General features: G+C 35.2%; 1 protein-coding gene across 2 annotated transcripts in view; it reads right to left on the bottom strand.

The window, feature by feature from the left end:
* SEC24B (SEC24 homolog B, COPII coat complex component) overlaps window positions 1-18,253 on the bottom strand; it is a 76,284-nt gene that overhangs the window by 14,926 nt on the left and 43,105 nt on the right. For both annotated transcript variants that reach the window (XM_021707393.1, XM_008074730.2), the window contains 10 exons: window positions 17,661-17,842; window positions 14,353-14,455; window positions 10,909-11,035; window positions 9,883-9,992; window positions 8,144-8,256; window positions 4,358-4,476; window positions 3,674-3,729; window positions 3,226-3,432; window positions 613-736; window positions 75-233 (listed from right to left, as the gene is read on the bottom strand). In XM_021707393.1, coding sequence (XP_021563068.1) covers window positions 75-233; window positions 613-736; window positions 3,226-3,432; window positions 3,674-3,729; window positions 4,358-4,476; window positions 8,144-8,256; window positions 9,883-9,992; window positions 10,909-11,035; window positions 14,353-14,455; window positions 17,661-17,842 — 1,300 coding nt within the window. The remainder of the gene's footprint in view (window positions 1-74; window positions 234-612; window positions 737-3,225; window positions 3,433-3,673; window positions 3,730-4,357; window positions 4,477-8,143; window positions 8,257-9,882; window positions 9,993-10,908; window positions 11,036-14,352; window positions 14,456-17,660; window positions 17,843-18,253) is intronic.

The following is an 18,253-nucleotide window of genomic DNA, read 5'->3' as shown; positions in this document are numbered from 1 at the left end:
TGCACAGAATACTCACTGATTTTGATATTTAACACAAATATTTAACACAAAGCATAATTTTTATAATTTCATACCTTTAGTACACCTTATTCTCATAACAGCTTCAAATCCAATTTTTCTTGTGAGATACCGTTTCAGGTCTTTTTGTAATTTTTCTGCTTGTGAAGGATTGTGAGTATAGTGGAAAGACGGATAATAATAGATGCACCCTGCAGAATACTTGGACATGCAAGCTTCAGAGAGAAATACAAGGATGAGCTACAGAAACAGTAATATTCTACATTATGAAGAAATCTTAGTCATAATGAGAAAATTTAAGCTGTCCAAATAAGAACATATAAATCTGAGAAGGTAGAAATATCCATAAAATATAACAAACAAGAGAGCTTGTTGAGCAGAAATGGTAAGGAAACTTATGCTATACAACAAAATACTAACAGAACTTTATATTGTATAGAGCTTACAAGTTAACTGATAATTTTCATTCACACCATCTAACTAGTTCACATGTTTTACTCCCAAAATATTGAGAATGCTTACTGAAAAGTTTAGGTTTAACTATACACTAAAAATGTTTATGTAAACAGAAATACATATGACGACTGTCCTTACCTAGAGAAGCAAGATCAGAATACTGTGAACTTAAAAGGAACAAATCCACTGCGGTTTGCTGTCCTGAGCAATCTAAAGCAAGTTTCTTATAAAAATCGGTTGCAGGGCCAAGATGTTGTACCACCTAAGTCAACAGATCATAAAGAGCTAGAAATCATTAATTATGCACATATTTTGATGTCACTTTTATAATAAAAAAGAGGATATCCTCTGCCCCCCTACCAAACTAAGGAGTTTTTTTTTTAAAAGAGTACTTATGTACTTGCATTGCTTGAGATATTTTACATAAATTAAACAATTTAATTTTCATAATAACACATATCTCATATGGTTTTTAGTATTTACATTTTACAGATGAGGAAACTGAGACAAAAACTGATTAAATAACTGAATCAAGACTGCACAGATATTGAGAGATGGATGCCGAAATATAAACCCAGGAAGTCTGCTCCAGTGAGTGCTGCTAACCATTATCATACACTGAAATAGAACATTAGAAAGTAAAAGATCAAGCAAACTTTTCCTTCTAGCATGAGAAAACTTGAGCTGAGAAGGTGAACTGGAGTCTCTAAGACCTTAATTGTCATGCTACATTGACTAACAAACTGTGTTAATCCTTGTAATTACACTGCATGATGATTATATTAGAGACAGGCAGTCCCAGGCAGAAAAAGAGTATTTTTGAAAGTTGAATGAGAAAAACAACAAATTGGAACAAAGGTTCAATAAATATATAACAGCTTCCTATGTTCCTGTTATTTTGTTAGCTATACCTGTTAATGTGTTTAAAAATATATTTGTCCCAACTTAAAGATTAGCTTTTCTTTTGAAAGCAATTAAAAAATACAACTTCCATAAGAAGTTAAATATGGTGCCATTTTTCTCTAGCAAACTGGGAAAGAATAAAAAAGCAACAACAACATAAAAATAAAATAAAATGAAAAAGCAATAATACTTACAGTGGTTGGAGGATGAGAGTCCTAAGATTACAAGTTGGTAAAAAAAAAAAAAACCCAAAAGAAAATAATCTTTATTCAATAACTTAAATAAAAATTACACCCTTTGATTCAGTAATTTCACTTCTAGGAATTAATCCTATGGAAAAACTGAATATGTGGCTAAAGATTTATGACACTACTAAAATTGTTTAATTCATAGTCATAACTAGTTATAATGGCATTCTTCTCAATTGTAAGTTGAGATCAGATAGAACTTGTTCAAACAAAAATGAATGCTCTAATTCTTTTATGAATTGAATAATAAATGCCCTGACCAAATCCTCATGTAAAATGCAAGTAATGTTCAGCCTCATGTATTTCTTTCATTTGTTATTTTTTTAAAGATAAAGTCTATGCTGCCCAGGCTGCTCTCACATGATCCTCCTGCCTCTCAGTAGCTAAGATTACAGGCTACTCCATGTGCTACCATGCCTGGCCGTTTTCCTTTTTAATAGTGAAAACACTGGAGATAACTATTCAGTGGCTAAAAAGCATATATATATATATATATATATATATATTAGAGTTTTAGGGACCTCAGAGACTGCTCACAATGAAAAAGGTCAGTTAAAAATACTGAGGGTGCAAAAAAAGTATACATATTTTAAGAGATGTTATCTATCTATTATTTTTAGTTTGCCATAATCAGAAGTATCTGGATGCTGATGCTTTGAGCACCTCCTGTAATTGCAGAAGTCAAACATGATTTGTATTCATCTATAATTTTAATACAGTTTTTTTCCTTTCTTAAAATGTGTATACATTTTTTGCGGACCCTCTGTACATACATATATACTGAATACTGTATGATGCCCAATTAGGCATATTTGTATAACTAAATGCTAGTATTTTGACAGTGAGATTACTGATGATTTATATGTTTCTCTACTTTCTAATTTTTTTTTTTTTTGAGTTGGAGTCTCACTCTGTCGCCCAGACTGGAGTGCAGTGGCCGCTCCCGGCCACCGCAGCCTTGACCCGCTGGGCTCCAGCGATCCTTCCGCCTCAGCCCTCCAAGTAGCCAGAATTACAGGCATGCGCTACCACGCCCGGCTGATTTCCTGATTTATTGTAGAGATGAGGTCTCACCAAGTTGCCCAGGAGGGTCTCGAACCCGTGGGCTCAGGCAATCCACTCACCTCAGCCTCCCAAAGGCGCGGGACCACAGGCTGAGCCACCGAGCCAGGCCACTTTCTAATTTTTATACAACGATCTGTACTATCTTTATAATTACAAACTTTATTATTATGAGTTGCTAAATTTTAATAGTTCACATTTCATAAGTTTTAAAACTTAATAGAAAAGAGCACTGGAGTCAGAAAATCAAGTCACATCTTTACCATTAAATAGTTATTTAACCTCTGGCAAAATACTTTAATCTGCTTCCTCATCTGCAAAATGAAAGCGAGTAAATGATTTCTAAACTTCTATAACTTGCAAGTAAAGTAACAAAAAGAATATACTGCAACACAAAAATAAGATAATTAGAGTTAAACTAACTTGTCCACTTTTTATTAATGAAGTAGAAAAGTAGAATAATAAACAAATAATGACATAGTCTATAGAGGCAGAAAACACCATCATGAATATGACAAAGAAACTAAACAAAAAATACCTTTGTACTCGATCTCTGATTAGGATCTTCTCTGGACTGCAGAAGTCCTGCACCCAAGGAGGGTAACTGTGTCTGAAATACAGACACACGGCCACCTGTTGGAGACATTAATTTAAAGGCAGCCTGAAGTGCAGGACCAAGGGCACTGTGTGTTTCTCTTGTATTGGTGAACATATTTGGTAATGCATTCAATAAGTCTTTTATAAGCTGGGAAAACAAAGATTAAAATTTGAGTTATTAAGAAGGCAAGGCAATATTCTTTAAAACATTCCAGATTATAGTGTGTGTTACTGTATTTCTGAGGCCTGTAAACTGAGGGGTAAGTATATATGCTACCTATATTGTATATTATTTTCAATGTTAATATAGTAAGTAAACAGATGTTAAACATTTTAGTTAACAGGTGAAATAAATATTTTTATATGTTAAGAAAATAAATCAATCTCACCTCTTTACTTTCATATAGATTCACAAGTAAACTATCCGGTGTAGGTAGAAAAACATCTACAGGAAAAACATACATTTTAATGAACACTTTAAAAACATTTTAATGTTTAAAATGTTAAAAAACATTTTAATGAACAAATCAGGTCAAAAATCTTAGTTTTATCAGATCATACATGCAATGTGTATTATAATGTTGCTTTATTAAAAACATATACTCTGTATGTATCAGATGTGTGTGTATTATATATGTAGGTGTAAAAAACGTAGAATCAATTATTTTAAAACAAATACCGAAGTGCACCAAATTATCCTCACAGTATATAGCAAGATGTATTGTAAAATAAAGGAGCTTCCTTGCCAGGTGTGGTAGCTCATGCCTGTAATCTCAGCACTTTGGGAGGCAGAGGCGACAGGACTGCCTGAGCCCAGGGGTTCAAGACCAGTCTGGGCTATTTGGCAAGACCTCATCTCCACTATAAAAATTAAAAAATTAGCTGGGCGTGGTGACACACAACTGTAGTTCCAGTTACTTGCAAGGGTTGAGGTGGAAGGATTGCTTAAGCCCAGAAGGTCGAGCCTGTAGTAGCTGTGAGTATACCACCACACTCTAGCCTGGGCAACAGAATGAGACTCTGATTTTAAAAAGTATACAGTTAGAAAGACTTTTATTTTACGGTCTGCTTACCATCTATATCAGACACAATCAACATCTGAGGCTGTGATAATCCTTCTTGTAAATTGTAGAAATGAATAGTGCTATCAAAGGTCATAAATCCTATTCTTGTTCGTGAATCTCCGGGAAGCCTAAAGATAAAAATGGCAATTTTAAATTTGAAGTATTCAGTAGCATATTTTATTTCAGAAAATAAAAAAATAGTAAAGTAAGTCTTAGGAAAATTACATGTTTCTTTATAGGGGACAGAAAAATCATCTCTATCAAAACCAATATATATCAGAGAAAAGCAAGGATGAAACTTTCCATTTTCAGGCTGGGTGCGGCGGCTCATGCCTGAAATTCTACCATTTCAGGAAGGTGCAGTGGCAGGATTGAGCTCAGGAGTTTAAGACCAGCCTAGTCAACATAGCGAGACCTCATCTCTATAAAAATTAAAAAAATTAGTCAGGTGTGGTGGTGTGCACTTGAACTCCTAGCTACTTGGGAGGCTAAGGTAGAAGGGTCACCTGAGCCCAGGAGATCAAGGCTGTGGTGAGCTGTGATCATGCCATGGCACTCCAGCCTGGGCAACAGTGAGATTTGGTCTAAAAACAAAAACAAAACTGAGCTATATCAGCATTCAAATAATAAACCAAAAATAAAAATAAAATTATTAAAAAACAAAGATTTCTTGCTAACTTTCCTTTGAAGCATATTTTTTTCAGTGAAAACGTACCCATATTCAGGTCCAACATTACAATGATAATGTATCTTGTTCAAGCATTTTAAGGGCAGAATGACAAATGAATACTTTCCAAGAAAAGATTGAATATAATACAAATCAGATTTTAATGTGTAAAATTTTAAACAAAAACCACACTTATGAAGATTGAAATATTCTATCTGTCATCAATCTTTTAACATTCTATCAGAACCGTTTTCAAAAGTCAATGCCACAGTATAAAAGAATATATTACCATTTCATTGCCTGTCAAGCTTTCCTTATTAGTAAGATAGATGCCTTATCTTACAGAAGCACATTTCAAAATACCATTAGCTATGTTAACTTTAACTTCAATTAAGTAATTTATTGTTTTAGCAATGCCTTTAAAATACTTTTGAATATTACAGGATGCTAAAACAGAATGTGCATCAAAGCAAGAAGCATTATTGCTGCTATGGATGATTGATTAGGGTACTCAAATACAGTGTCCAAGGTTGGCTGTATTTGTAGCTTTTCAGAGAACAGAATGCAACAAATTATGTGCATGTTCAGCTTACCAATACTGGTAAAGATTTATGATTTTTCATAAATCTCAAATAATCTTCACTTATATGAGATTTCTAAGGTCGTTGAAATTTGGGTAATTTGTTACTGGTTAGAGTAGAGACTGCTGACCTACCCTAAGTTCAAAACATGGAACTACTCCAGCAGCAAATTGCTCTTTCTTATAGATATTTCCAGAGCTGTTTCCAAAAACATGTTACTACATTGTTGCTATCTTATCATGTTAACTGTTTTTTAAACTTTCCTAATGTCTCCATTTTCTGCAGTAAAACACTTTTCATTCCCAATATTACACTTTTGGTTTTGCACAGTCTACTTTATTTGCAAGTAGTCAATTATCTTTGTCAGTGTGGCTCCTATCTGGGGTGGCTATATTCCCATACTTTTCTATATGATGTTAATATATTAAGTGGATTTGGGGAGCAGGGAGATGGAATAGGAGCTTATTCAATTCATTCCATGCATCGACCTTGTATTGCAGTACCTTTGGGAATGATATGCCCCCTTGGGGGATTAAAACTTGGTATTTAAAGATAAACAACAACAAACTAATCAACCATTTCTCTGCAGAGTGATCTTCCACTGCTAATCACTGCAAAAGTTTGTTTAGTTTTGTTTTGTTTTTTTGAGAAAGCAGGATTTATTGAGATGACAGAAAAACTCCCATAGTGGGAGGGGACCTGAAGGGGTTGCCCAAAAGTTGTTTTTGAAGTAAGCACTTGTGGTTAAAGTAGGGAGCAAATACTTCAACCAATGATAAAAAACATAAAAATTCTGAATTACTAATACTAAAAGCAAATCTTTCAATATCTCTGAATTTTAAAAATCCTGAACATCTGAATGTTGTCAGCTTCCTTAGAGACCAAGATCCCTGATATGCAGACTACGGTGACTAGAGATGGCGCTCATGACTCCCATGCTCAAATGAAAGATGGAGGAGAACCTTTTGGAATCACCAGAGTACCTGTGACAAAGTATTCATACAAAACCATGCCCACACCTCTACACAAGTCAGGAACCACTGCAGTGGAGAACCACTCTTACTGATAATCTTAAGTCACATCTCTTGGGGGTGTGGCACAAAGAAAGAAACGTGCAAGTGACTTGTTTTCAGAGATTTGGAAGGATCATTTTTAAAGCTAGCTGAGTGTCTCCTTCATGACTAATTCTGGTAGATACAGAGGAAGGAATTAGAACCAGGTATCAGCCACCTATCCTTTATTCTATTTCCATTCCCACAATACAGCTCATTACTAATGTGTCAAAACGAGAGCCTAATTTACCAAGTTCCCTCCTTCCCTTTATCCAGCTCATTCTCTACGTAGTACAATTAATACTAGCTTATAAAAATATTTATTCCTCAGGCATAAATTCCACCTAGGTTTCTCTCATCCAGACTTTTTTTTTAACTTTATTTTTATTTTATTTAAACCAACAGATAAAACCATGTGTGTCTATCATCTACAACATGTTTTGAAATATATATATTGTAGAATGGCTAAATCTAATTAATAAACCTATGTATGACCTCACAAAGTTATTATTTTTGCAGTAAGAACATTTTCAATCTACTCTCTAAGCATTTTCCAAGAATATAATATACTATAGTTACCATGCTATACAACAGATCTCTTGAAATTATTTCTCCTCACTGAAATTTTTATATCATGATCAACATCTTTCCAATCTCCCAACCCACTGACACCACCTCAGCCTCTGGTAACAAACATTCTACTCTCTGCTTTTATGAGATCAACATTTTTAGATTCCACATGTGTGATCACATGGTACTTTTTCTGTGTCTGGTTTATTTTACTTAATGTGTTCCAGGTTCACAATGCTATCATAAATAACAGAAATTTTCTTCTTTTTAAAGGTAAATAGTATTCTGTTGTGTTTATGTACCATGTTTTCTTTATCCATTCATCTGCTGATGGAGACTTAGGTTAATTTCATATCTTGGCTTTTGTGAATAATGCTGCAACAAACATGGAAGTACAGTTATCTTTTCAACATAATGATTTTGTTTTCTTTGGAAATACCCAGTGGTGGGATTGCAGGATCATATGATAAATCTGTTTTTAATTTTCTGAGGAAGCTCCATACCATTTTCCATAATAACTGTACTAATTTACATTCCCCTTTTCTCCACCTTCTCACCAACACTTGTTATCTTTTGTTTTTTTGATAACAGTCTCATCCAGATTCTTGATACCCTGGCAAACTCAAGCTTTCTGGGCCACAGTGTTCAGATTGGCTAAGTCAGAAGGATAGTTAGACAAGATCTAAATTCCTGACTAAATATTAAACTTTTTGATTTCATAATTCAGATACCAAGTCATACATAATAATTCAAGTATCAGAATCCTTAGTCTATGGTAGACATTAAGTACTCTTATAATTATTAGATAAATGAAACCAAATTTAATAAAAACCAACCCCACAAGCAGCTACTAAACATTTCATACTTATATACAACACACACACACACACACACACACACACACACGAGTAAACAAAATTCTTACTTGTCTAGATTTTCTAACAGTGACTGGCACAAAATTGTCAAATATCCAGCTTCTACTGCATTATGAGACACATCTAAAACAAACAAGTAAACTGCGGGTTGAGGAGGACGAAGCTAAAAGGAATGAAAATAATGCAATGTATTTAGTAGATGCAATTTATTCCTTTTATATCACCATTACTACTAATGTTTAATGAATATATTATACCAAAAATTAAAGGATTGCTGTTTTGCAAGCTCTTATGTGCTAATGAAAATGACACTCCCTTCTTTAATTTTTTTCTTTGTAAAGATGGTTGTGGATTAAGCATGACAGTAATAGTTAAGTGTAAGGGTTAAATGTTTTTCTGGTAAGGTGTGTTGGCTGAGATTTCTTTTTAACATGTAGGCTTGTTTATTATTTAATACTAAGCTCTCAATATTTACATCCCTTACCTACTCCTAAAAATATCTAACTTTTTAAATACTAAGCTTTCTGTATATATATCCCTTCCCTATTCCCAAAAACATTTAACATTTTTTATTTTTTAAAAATAAATTTTAAACCTGACAACCTGCCATTAGGACTCGTTACTGGGTCACCTGGTGGTGACTGAACCCTAAAGGTTATCTGCTAAGTGTTAGGAAAGTCCTTGTGATGATACTGTAAATATGTTTTTAAAAAGTCTTTATGTTGATATTGTTGAAGTTTTGTGATGGGTAAAGGATAGTTGATTATACTTTTTTTCTTTGTGGTATGCTTAAAAATTGCTGTTATATAGAGTTAAAATAAAAGACTATATGAAATCCTTTCTTAGAATATGCTAAAGGTTATATGAATTACATGACAAAAATTAAAGATCATATCTTGCTTCACCACTTCAATTAAAGTTCCTAAGGACCCAGAACAGAGTTGGGAACATAATAAGTTATACACAAAGTAAGAAATTGAGAGTAAAAGTGATCAATAGAAAGTTTATTATAGTTAATATGGAATCAGACAGGAAAACAGAGTTAAGTGGGATCAAGCTAAATAGAGACAAAAGATTATGAAAATTCAAAAATAAAGAGGGGCCAACAACCAGGAATTTTTGTCAGTAGCTGCATTTAAAATTTTTGCCAACAACTAAGGAATAGAAATGAGGATACAGAAGAAATACAGTATTATAAATATGTTAAAACTGAGGAGATATGATAAAGGAGATGAGAACTTAAGCCAAGAATTCATTTTTGTAAGTGAAAAGAAGAACCAGATCTTAAGAGTCAATATAGTTAAAGAATAGGTAAAATTTTATGATTGAAACAGAAAAAAATTTAGGGTGAAGTCAATATCTGTTTATCTTGGCATCTGTACTGGGTGAACCAGTGAGACAGTGACATCTTTAAGATACTGGAAACTTAAGTTTTTGGCAAAAATGCACATTTTTCTGTACTGAGAGTCTTAAATGTTAAATGGTCAAAGAGTATGTACATCTATTCACGTAAGTAATCTGATCAAAATAGCAACAAATTGTAGGTGTTAGTCTTCATCAGAAAACATTACTAACATTTCTTAGTGATAAAATGCATTCTTCTAGCAGATCAAATAACCTTTAGAAAGAGCTTTCCATCTATTAAATATAAACTTCCAGCATTAATTTGTTTTTAAAAAATCAATACTATAAACAACTTCAAAATCTGGATAAGAATTGTACTTAACAGCAAATTACAAATGACCAAAACAACTGTGTCCCACAACCAATTTTAACACTGAGTAGTTACCATGTAATCTGAAGAAGCAATGAACTCCACAGTTGAATTCTGAACTTCTGGTCGCTTATGAGGTTCTCCATAAGATCGGGTCAGGGGGTTATACATAAATTCTTCAGGAACTAGATAAGAGGTATGAATTCAGTACAAATTTAGTTAACATAATTTGTAACTAAACACACATATACATGCCTAGAAATAAACAACTTTTATCATCAATGCTTACATAAAGTTTATCAATAGCTCTGTGAACATTTTATGGTAAAAATGAATCCCTTAGGCCCTCTTTTAAAAATAGATCAAAGGATAAAAAAGTATGCTCTGAAATCAGGTGATGAAACCAGGACACAAGTAAACTTCCTTGTTGGACTTGTATCCTATTTATCATATCACATGACATGAGGAAAAAATCAGAGAGAGAGAAACAAATTTGAAAGCAATTATAATAGGGGAAACTCAGAAATGAAAAAGGGTTCAACAGGCAGACACACACACATGCATGCATCCACACACACTGTCTATCTGAGGTGAATGAAGTAGATATACAAACAGAAGACAGTTTTAACTGCCAGGGGTAAGCATTAGTCTGCATAAGCTTACCTGCATGAGCATCACATTTCTTTTATGATTTATTTATTTATTTATTTTACCTTGCCCTTGTTGTCACTCTCATTGTCAATAATCCCCTTGGCAAGCCGAAACTCTAGCCTTTACTCTTTCCACTAAAAGTAGCCTAAAAGTTCTTTTTATTTTTTTGAGTCACCGTCTCACTCTGTTGCCCAGGCTGAAGTGCAGTGGCCCAATCACGGCTCACCACAGCCTTGATCTCCTGGGCTCAGACAATTCTTCCACCTCAGCCTCCAAGAAACTGGGATTACAGGTGCATGCCACCACACCTGGCTAATTTTTTATAGAGATGAGGACTTGCTATGTTGCCCAGGCTGGAAAGTTGTTTTTAGAGCAATGAGGAGAGAAACTAGGCAATGACAAAAATGCTAAAAATACTATTAAAACTTATTTAAAAAATCTGGAACTCACCATCATTAACTCTATAGCACAAATTGCATTTCCATCGACGCTGATCAATGAAGGATACAAAAGGATTGATATATGTTCGACAAGATCGGCATCTCACAATGGTATTTGATGTTATCACTGGTAATTGCTAGAAAATAAAATAAAGGAGTTGTAGCAAAAAAAAAAAAAAAAAAAAAAAAAGCCTCAGGGAAAAAGAGAACACAAACTCCTCTGTTCCATATACAGAACAAAAATTATAATTGTGTTTTTATATTAAAGCATATTAATAAAATCCAGTGATATGCTGAGCAATACAAGCAGCTATCAAGTTTCTCCTTCTCTTGTCAAAAGCAGTTAAGACCACCCTAAAATAAAATCATACCAGATGTCATAAAAGTTACTGGTTACCAAGAAAAGCCTGACTGTCCAAGAAAACATATTCGTCAGAGCTCATCAGTTAGACTCAATAAATAACAGAGAGAAACATATACCACAAAAAATGCTGCTGTCTTTGTTGACTGACTGTACCTGGCACTCGACTATTAGGCACTGCTTATTAGATGCCACAGCAGTTACGACAGGAGCTGAGGTCAAAAGGCCAAATGCAATGCACCTTGAAAAAAATATAGCTCTATGCTTAATTTGGGAATGGAATTCTATATTCAAGTAGAAAATATAAAAAAAATTGAGATCACATATTATTCTATATCCTTCAACTAACCCATTATCATTGTAGTTTATCTCATTCTGGCTTTTTTTTCCCTATCTACACAGAAAATTTATATACTTGTATTTAGCTTTTTTCATATATACTATACTATTTTTATCATACAAGTAACTACCTATCCTTTTTTAAAAAAGAAAAAATATCAGGAAATAGTTAACTGAAAATGAGGAAATATAAAGTAGCCCAGAACTCTGTATCTCAGAGAATATCACGGTTACAAATTTTGTATATATACTTCCAGAAGTATATATATGGAACATATATATGTATCATATATGGAATCTATATTTAGAAAAACTCATATATATATGAGTTAATCATATATATATATGATTAACCAGTCAGAATGATCATTATTAAAAAAAAATCAAAAAACAGATGCGGAAAAAAGCAAACACTTATACACTGTTGGTGGGAGTGTAAATTAGTACAACCTCTATGGAAAGCAGTATGGAGATTTCTTAAACAACTAAAAGTAGACCTACCATTTGATCCAGTAATCACACTACTAGGTATCTACCCAAAGGAATAGAGGTCATTATATAAAAAAGACACCTGCATCTGCATGTTTATCATAGCACAACTCACAATTCGCAATTGCAAAGATGTAGAAACAACCCAAATGCCCATCAACCAATCAGTGGAAAATAAAAATGTGATATATATACCCTATGGAACACTATTCAGCTATCAAAAAGAATGAAATAATGTCTTCTGCAGCAATTTGGATGGAATTGGAGAATGTCATCCTAAGTGAACTAATTCAAGAACAGAAAACCGAACACCGTCATGTTCTCACTTATAAGTAGAAGCTAAACTAAGAATATGCAAAGACAGAGAATGGTATAATGGACACCAGAGACTCAGAAGGGAGAGGGGAAAAGGGGCGTAGGGTCAAAAATCACCTATCGGGTATAAGGTATATAGGTGGGGGTGATGGGTACACTTAAAATCCAGACCAAAAACTATTAATACCTTCCAAAGACTAAACAAAACAAAACAACAACAAAAAAAGGCAGCAGATAGACACTCTTGCTGCTGTCCTGCCACTGGGCCGTTCACAAACATATCTTTCCTCTAATAAATCTACCTTGGTTAACTCATTAAAAAAAAAAAAAAAAAGGAGGCTGGGCTCGGTGGCTCAGCCTGTAATCCCAGCATTTGTGGAGGCCAAGGTGAGTGGACTGCCTGAGCCTGCAAGTCTGAGACCAGCCTGGGCAACTTGGCAAGACAAAAAATAAAATAAAAAAAAATTAGCTGGGTGTGATAGCGCGCGTCTGTCATTCTGTTCCGGCTACTTGGAAGGCTGAGGCAGAAAGATCATCAGAGCCCAATAGGTCGACACTGGGGTGGCTGTGAGCATGCCACTGCACTCCAGACTGGGCGATGAAGTGAGACTTCAACTCAAAAGAAAAAAAGGAAACTATGGTTTAGAGAATAAGGCTGTAATTGTATAGTAAGTGATCAAATAGTATTTACTGAATGAATAAATTCATAGTATTTATTGCATAATATAAATATTTTACTTTCTAGTCACTTGGATCCTTTCTCTATTTACTGTTAGGAAATAAGCTCCTTACAGGAGGAAGCTTATTGACCTCTGTATCATCTGCATCTAAATATTTTGAGGATGAATGAGAGCAAAAGAAATTCAGTACTAACAGGAAAGGTAGAAAACCACAGTAACAGAAAAGTATAAGAGATAAATGTAACTCATCAAGTATAAAAACAACATCTCTGAATAAAATTATTTCTGAGGTTTTAAACATTTATTTTAAATACAACATATTAGTATAAAGTACCAAAAGGATGTGGAGAAATCTAGCAAGCTAGTTATGAAATCAAATAGACTGTAGGAAATTAAACAAGTAATGTTTTAATTCAATAAACTTGAAGTATTTGGACTTGCTCTATTATTACAAAGTTATTTGTTAAAGAACAATCAGTTTTCCTAAATGGATATTACTGTTGGTGTTTCCTTTGTGTTTAATAAAGGACTTCTAAAATTTATGTACCTCCTATGGTCGGTCCAACTTCTTCTTCTTCTTCTTCTTCTTTTTTTTTGAGTTGGAGTCTCACTGTCGCCCAGACTGGAGTGCAGTGGCCGCTCCCGGCCACTGCAGCCTCGACCTGCTGGGCTCCAGCGATCCTTCCACCTCAGTCTTCCAAGTAGCTGGAACTACAGGCGCACGCTACCATGCTCGGCTAATTTTTGTTTTGATTTATTGTAGAGATGAGGTCTCACCAAGTTGCCCAGGCGGGTCTCGAACCCGTGGGCTCAGGCAATCCACTCACCTCAGCCTCCCAAAGGCGCGGGATTACAGGCTGAGCCACCGAGCCCAGCTGGTCCAACTTCAAAAACTATAAAACTTTCAAAATCCAGTTCAGACTTCATCACTTATAGAAAACTTTTGCTACTGTACCCAGAGGTAATCACTTCTGACATTATACTCACTAGTTAAGTATCTCATAGAATTTGATCAATTACATCTATTAATTATCCTGCACTGTAATAGTTTTTAACATCTTGGTCTTCTGTTAGATCAGAGCATCAGTTAGGGCCTGTCACAAAGCAGATGATCAGAAAATGTCTGCTGAGTTGCATGTGACAGAAATGATTATTTCCAACTTCAAAGAAAAGAAGATAAAAAAAATTCTAAGAAAATGTGAAGTCTAAGTACCTTGTACATAAGCATATATGTCAGTACCCACAAATAACGTACAATGTGTTACTTTACCGTTAGGTCTCTGAAGGGATGTAACAACAATCCTAAGGGAAGCTTAGCTTTATTCAGTAATGCCTGTGTCTGTGGAATATTTGTCAATGTACACCGAAATGAACTGCAAAAAGCATAAACAACATGGGGTATATTAGTTATCAAAAAAATACACTGAAGTAGATAATTAAGAACATGTGAGTGAGTTAAACATTTGCATGAGTGAAAATCATTTGAACATGTTATAACTATAAACAGGAAGGTTATAGTTATAACCTTAACAGGCATATATATAACATATGTCAAAAAACCTAAATTAAAGGTTCAACATTTTTAAGGTAGAAAAGTACAACACATTCAGGAAAACATAATTACTCCATTATGACTAACCCATAGGACACGTAAAGGAAAGAGTAAAAACCATGAGTGAAAAGGCCTACTTCTTTGTCATTAATGACCCCTTTCACCTGTTGAACTCCCACTCTATGACTCACAAGGTTATTTCTTCTAAAACCACCCTCACCCTAATTCATCAAGTCTCAAGGAATGACTACTTCTTCTGTGCTCTGAGATCTGTTTACGCTTTTCTATCAATTAGTCTCCTTTACTTTAGTTGATTGTGTATCTTGTCTGTCTCTCCACTTGAGTTCAGAGATCATTTTGTCCTTGGGTCACCCTACCACTGTTTCTCTCATAAAGTAAGTGCTTATAACTTGTGAAGTTACAAGTTAAGGTCAAATAGACAAATAAGAAAGGAGAGTCAAAGAAGTAAGAAGCAGACATACTGGGAACCAGGAAAGAAGTTTTAAGAAAAGAGTGATTAATATTATGTAGTGATATACAGATATGTGTTTTATTCCAGGCTTACTATTGTTCCTTGAACACACCAAGCTTGTTCCTGCTTCAGGATCACATTTGCTGTTTCTGTGGCTCAGAACACTCCCCAGAAGTTGCATGGCTTGGTCTCTCACTTCATTCAGATATCTACTCAAATGTTAACTCCTTGGAAAAACCTGTCCAGACTCCTCAATGAAAAAGAGTCATCCTGTAAACTCACTCCCTACTCTTATCTTTCTCCACTATATTACCCTGACATTATATTATATACTTATTTACTTTGATGGCTTATAGTATATCTTCCCTAATAGAATATAAGTTATATGATTCCATGTAGATCAGAAACTTTGTTTTATTTACAACTCTAACCTAAGCACATAGAAACAGTGCCTTGTACTTAGCAGACATTAAGTAATTATTTGTTGAATTAATAATTGTCTTAATATGTCAATACTACTATCATTCCTGTTTTACAGTTGTCAATACTGAGTGAGACCTTAAGTAAACTACAGCCTCACAGTTACTTATGAATAGAATCATAGTAAAAGCCTAGGTCTGCCCAACTCTATAGCTTGTTCTTCTAATTGTTCTGTTATTTTGATGAGTGATATTTCCACACACACATAACTGGGTAAAAAACACATAACTGGGTAAAAACAAACACACCATTACCCTACCTATGGGATCTTACACATACACACACACCACCACCTACTTAGGGGATGCCTAACCATTCATACTACAAGGCCATAATCCACACACTTATTATGGAAATGATTTTGGCACTACCTTAGGCATTGGCAGGGTGTTCGTGTTAGAGTACAGCAGAAGAAAAGGGGAAACCCTCAAAGCAGTTCCATTTCTTGTTTTCTGTATGGGAATTTTATATAACATTTTGGTTGAAAAGAATTTGTAGCTCTTTTAAAAGTTGCAGAACTACTACTTTAAGAAAAGCGAAACACTGACTCTAAAGCATACTAATTCTCCTAGCACAAGGAAGAAGAAATGTTGGGTCTATCAGAGTTTATTTTATGAGGAGAAGAAAGACCACAAGCAGGAGAATAACTAAAATACTTCTAGATCCAGGGAATATTCTATTCTTAGGAGGCAGAAGTACTGACAGCATGTTAAAACCCAGAAAACTTGGTCTTGGAGGCACTGTAAGGCTAAGTAACAGAGTTCATCCCACAGAAAGTACATGAGGGTTTAGTGGCAGGAGGATGCAGTCTAAGCTTCTCCAAGAGGTGAGGAAATAGTAAAGGCTGAATCAATAAGCCTGGGGATCAATAGTCTTCACATTTTGAGTGGGAAAAGAAAATTATCAGAAAAATCACTTATCTAAACCTGTTCTTGGGATTACATAAGTGAGGTCTGTATCCTTTTCTTTTTTTTTTTTCTGAGTTGGAGTCTCACGCCATCACCCAGACTGGAGTGCAGTGGCACGCTCCCAGCCACCGCAGCCTCGACCTGCTGGGCTCCGGGGATCCTTCCGCCTCAGCCTTCCAAGTAGCTGGAACTACAGGCGTGCGTTACCATGGACGGCTAACTTTTTTTTTTTTTTGAGTTGGAGTCTCATTCTGTTGCCTAGACTGAAGTGCAGTGGCCGTTCCCGGCCACCGCAGCCTCGACCTGCTGGGCTCCAGCGATCCTTCCGCCTCAACCTTCCGAGTAGCCGGAATTACAGGCATGCGCTACCACACCCGGCTGATTTTTGATGTATTGTAGAGATGAGGGCTCACCAAGTTGCCCAGGTGGGTCTCGAACCCACAGGCTCAGGCAAATCCACTCACCTCAGCCTTCCAAAGCACGGGATTACAGGCTGAGCCACCGAGCCTGGCTGTCTGTATCCTTTTAAATCAAATCTTACAGATTCTACCTCACTTAAAAGATGGTTGGGCATAGTGGCTTATGTTTGCAATCCCAGTATTTTGGGAAGCTGAAGTTGTAGAAGCACTTGAGCTCAAGACCAGCATGGGCAATATGGCGAGAACCCCGTTTCTACTAACAAAAATTAAAAGGAATTAGCTGGTATGGTAGTGTGCCCCTGTAGTCCTAGCTACTCCAGAGGTTGGAATAGGAGGATTGTGAGCCCAGGAATTCAAGGTTGCAGTGAGCTATGATGACACCACCGTACTCCAGCCTGGGCAACAGTGAGACTGTCTCAAAAAAATAAAAAATAAAATATATCAGAAGTTTTTACTATTGAAATGTGAGGAAAAAGCCTTAAGAAATGAAAAAATTAGAGTTAGATCTTTATTCAAATAGAAATAATTTCTCTAGCATCAGGTGATAGGGGAATGAAATTGAGACAGAGATAAGAATAAAAACTGATGACCTAAACTGAATTTACTTCTAGAGCTTCTCTACAAACATGTAACAATCAACATTAACAAAACTTCCAATCAAAGAATTAATATAATTTTTACTATCTTTTGAAAAACACATAACATTTTCATCACTTAAGAAAGATTCTAAAATAAATAAATACCTACTCTGGGCTACAGTTTAATTTTTTGAGGTCTACATTCAAGTTAGGTACAGGAGCCCAAACAGGAGTCATGGGTAAAATATTTCTCTCCTGAGTGAGGTTCACAGGTCTCAGGCTTTCTGGTTGTGGAGAACTCTGAAGACTCAATCCTCCTAGGCTGGAGGACAGCTGGTTCACACCAGGATACTGCTGAAAGAGCAATTTGAAACAAAAGAAAATAAAACAAACATAAATAAAATCTCTTATGTTACATATAGGATTTCAACATATAGTAAAAGCAAAAAAGGTAAGAAAACTTAAATTCTGTTTGGTAATAGAATGACTTAATACAGCTATCATTTAGTTTTAATACAGAGTTTTAAAAGTATACTTGAAAAAGACTCAAAGTAAAAATACTAAGGTTATTTAAAGTTTATCTATAAGGTTAAATTTCACAACAGAAGCCGGGCTCAGTGGCTCAACCTGTAATCTCGCTGGGCAACTTGGTGAGACCTCATCTCTACAATAAATCAAAAAATTAGCTGAGCGTGGTAGCGCGTGCCTGTAGTTCCAGCTACTTGGAAGGCTGAGGCAGAAGGATCGCCGGAGCTCAGCAGG

Source organism: Carlito syrichta, unplaced genomic scaffold (assembly GCF_000164805.1).
Source record: "Carlito syrichta isolate Samal-C Ts95f unplaced genomic scaffold, Tarsius_syrichta-2.0.1 Scaffold317361, whole genome shotgun sequence".
In the NCBI taxonomy this organism is placed as follows: Eukaryota; Metazoa; Chordata; class Mammalia; order Primates; family Tarsiidae; genus Carlito; species Carlito syrichta.
This window is presented reverse-complemented; position numbering and strand designations above follow the sequence as displayed.